The sequence below is a fragment of the Bison bison genome, unplaced genomic scaffold, assembly GCF_000754665.1.
Source record: "Bison bison bison isolate TAMUID 2011002044 unplaced genomic scaffold, Bison_UMD1.0 scf7180017864456, whole genome shotgun sequence".
In the NCBI taxonomy this organism is placed as follows: domain Eukaryota; kingdom Metazoa; phylum Chordata; class Mammalia; order Artiodactyla; family Bovidae; genus Bison; species Bison bison.
In genome coordinates this window covers 525,902-528,425 of record NW_011495018.1, presented here as the reverse complement: position 1 = coordinate 528,425, position 2,524 = coordinate 525,902, and the positions used below count along the sequence as shown (strand labels likewise).

Genomic DNA, 2,524 nt, shown 5'->3' with positions numbered 1-2,524 from the left:
TGTGTTTGTGTGTGGTGTGTGTGCTTATGTGATGTGTGTCTGTGTGTGTGTATGGTGTGTGTGTGTGTGCTTACGTGATGTGTCTGTGTGTGTGTGGTGTGTGTGTCTGTGTGTGTGTATGGTGTGTGTGTGTGTGTGCTTACGTGATATGTGTCTGTGTGTGTATGGTGTGTGTGTGTGTGTGGTGTGTGTGCTTACGTGATGTGTCTCTGTGTGTGTATAGTATGTGTGTGTGTTTACGTGATATGTGTCTGTGTGTGTATGGGGTGTGTGTGTGTGTGTGCTTACGTGATGTGTCTGTGTGTGTGTATGGTGTGTGTCTGTGTGTATGGTGTGTGTCTGTGCGTATGGTGTGTGTCTGTGTGTGTGTGCTTACGTGATGTGTCTGTGTGTGTGTATGGTGTGTGTGTGTGTGTGTGTGGTGCTGATATGATGTGTGTGTGTGTGTCTGTGTATATGGTGTGTGCGGTGTGGTGTGTAAGCCTGCACCCTCGGGTTGTGTGAAGAGCCCCGCCCAGCTGACCCCCGGGCTGAGCTGCTGCTCCCTGGACACCTCCCGGGTGGGGGCGGGCGTGGGTCTGGGGCCAGGTGCCGTCTGGCTGGACACCGGGCCGTGGAGGAGGCAGGTCCGTGGCGGGCGGGGAAGCCGGTGTGTCTGTGCCCCGGCAGAGCGAGGCGGGGGCAGAGCGGCCCCGCAGGAGCCCCGGGCAGGCCCGGTGCCCCGGGTCAGGGAGCAGTCCTCGCAGTCGGGAAATTGAAGGGCAGCATGGTGGGAGGCCTGGCCCAGCCCGTGGCGGGGGTGGGGGATGGTCCTGCGGCCGCGGTGCCGCTCACGCCTTGCCACAGGGGTGGTGGTGTTCGGGGAGCCCATCACCGCCGGCCTGGGCGCGGACGGCTCGCACTACTGGAGCAAGAACTGGGCCAAGGCCGCCGCCTTCGTCACGTCACCCCCCATCAGCCCAGATCCCAGCACCGCGGACCACCTCACCGCCCTGCTGTCCAGGTAGGGAGCCCCTGGCCCTGCGCCCCCCAGCTGCGGGGCTCTCCCCCACCCTGCTGTCCAGGCAGGAGTCCCTGGGCCCCCCGTCCAGGGAGCCTGCGCCCACCTCCTGGCCGCACCCTGCGGGCACAACTCCACCCCGTGGCCAGGCGTGGGGTGGGGGTGCTCGGGGAGGACGGGCCCCCTGGGCCCCTGTGACCCCGGCTCTCTGCAGCGGGGACCTCCAGGTGACTGGCAGCGCCCACTGCACCTTCACCACCGCTCAGAAGGCCGTCGGCAGGGACAACTTCACGCTCATCCCCGAGGGTACCAACGGCGTGGAGGAGCGCATGTCCGTGGTCTGGGAGAAGTGTGTGGTGGGTGAGATGAAGGGCCATGGGACCCCTCCTCATGGAGGAGCTGGCGGGACCACAAAGGGAAGCCCCTGGACGAGCAAAGTCTCCGCGTGGAGCGGAGCTCAGGGCGGGCGGGCTCCAGGCTGCCCCCCCAGCCCAGTCACCCTGGGGTCCCCAGACATTCTGCTCTAGTCCCCCAGAGGAGACTCCACGTAGCCAGGCCCCGCCCTGGTCCTGATACACCGGCCCTGAGCACAGGGGGTCCCTACACTCTGCAGCGTCTCCCCAGGAGGACCGAGGTTCCCCCAGACGTCTATCTCACCTGGGGCCTCCGCCCCCGCGCCCCCAGCCCTGGCCCTGAGCCCTCCCCCTGGCCGAGGCCCTGACCCCAGGCTCCTGGCCATCGCTGGGGGCCAGTCACATCCTCTGGGGACAGATGTCATTGTGGAAACATCAGCATTCACTTGCCCACAAAGTGAGCGTGGAGATGGGCTCAGTGCCCAGGGAGGACCAGACCTGCAGGCCTCACTGAGGCACGCTGCCCTCAGCCTGGAGGGTGGCGCGTGCACACGGGAGCCCGGAAACCAGACCCTGCGTGCTGCTGGGGAGGGGCGCCCCTGACCCCGCCTTCTGGCTTCTCAGGCCTCAGGGCAGATGGACGAGAATGAGTTTGTTGCCGTGACCAGTACGAACGCAGCCAAAATCTTCAACTTTTACCCAAGGAAGGGGCGGGTGGCCGTGGGCTCCGATGCTGACTTGGTCATATGGAATCCCCGGGCCACAAGAATCATCTCTGCCAAGAGCCACAGCCTGGTGAGAGAAGCCGGTCCCACATGGGGGCCAGCTTGGGGTCTGGGGGGTACCTGCAGCCATCCTGGACATCCTGGGATGGGCAGGGCCAGCGGGGGCGGGGGACCCTGTCTTGGGGCAGAGCTCACCCACTGTGTGTGCCCGGGAGATGTGTCCGAGGGGCCAGGGGTGCAGGCACAGCTGCCCCTCGAAAGCCCAACCCAGGCTGAGTGGACGCTTCCCACCGGGGCCCTGGCTCCAGACTCTGAGCAGTGCTAAGGCCTCCTGAGGGCTCAGAGGGCTGCTGTCCCCCCAGAACGTGGAGTACAACATCTTTGAGGGCTTGGAGTGCAGAGGAGCCCCCAGCGTGGTCATCAGTCAGGGCCGGGTTGTGCTGGAG

The 2,524-nt window shown here is 64.9% G+C and overlaps 1 protein-coding gene across 1 annotated transcript in view; it reads left to right on the top strand.

Annotated features, from left to right (window-relative positions):
- DPYSL4 (dihydropyrimidinase-like 4) overlaps nucleotides 1-2,524 on the top strand; it is a 21,547-nt gene that overhangs the window by 16,853 nt on the left and 2,170 nt on the right. The window contains exons 8-12 of the mRNA XM_010859558.1: nucleotides 670-769; nucleotides 847-1,003; nucleotides 1,215-1,356; nucleotides 1,978-2,148; nucleotides 2,441-2,512. Coding sequence (XP_010857860.1) covers nucleotides 670-769; nucleotides 847-1,003; nucleotides 1,215-1,356; nucleotides 1,978-2,148; nucleotides 2,441-2,512 — 642 coding nt within the window. The remainder of the gene's footprint in view (nucleotides 1-669; nucleotides 770-846; nucleotides 1,004-1,214; nucleotides 1,357-1,977; nucleotides 2,149-2,440; nucleotides 2,513-2,524) is intronic.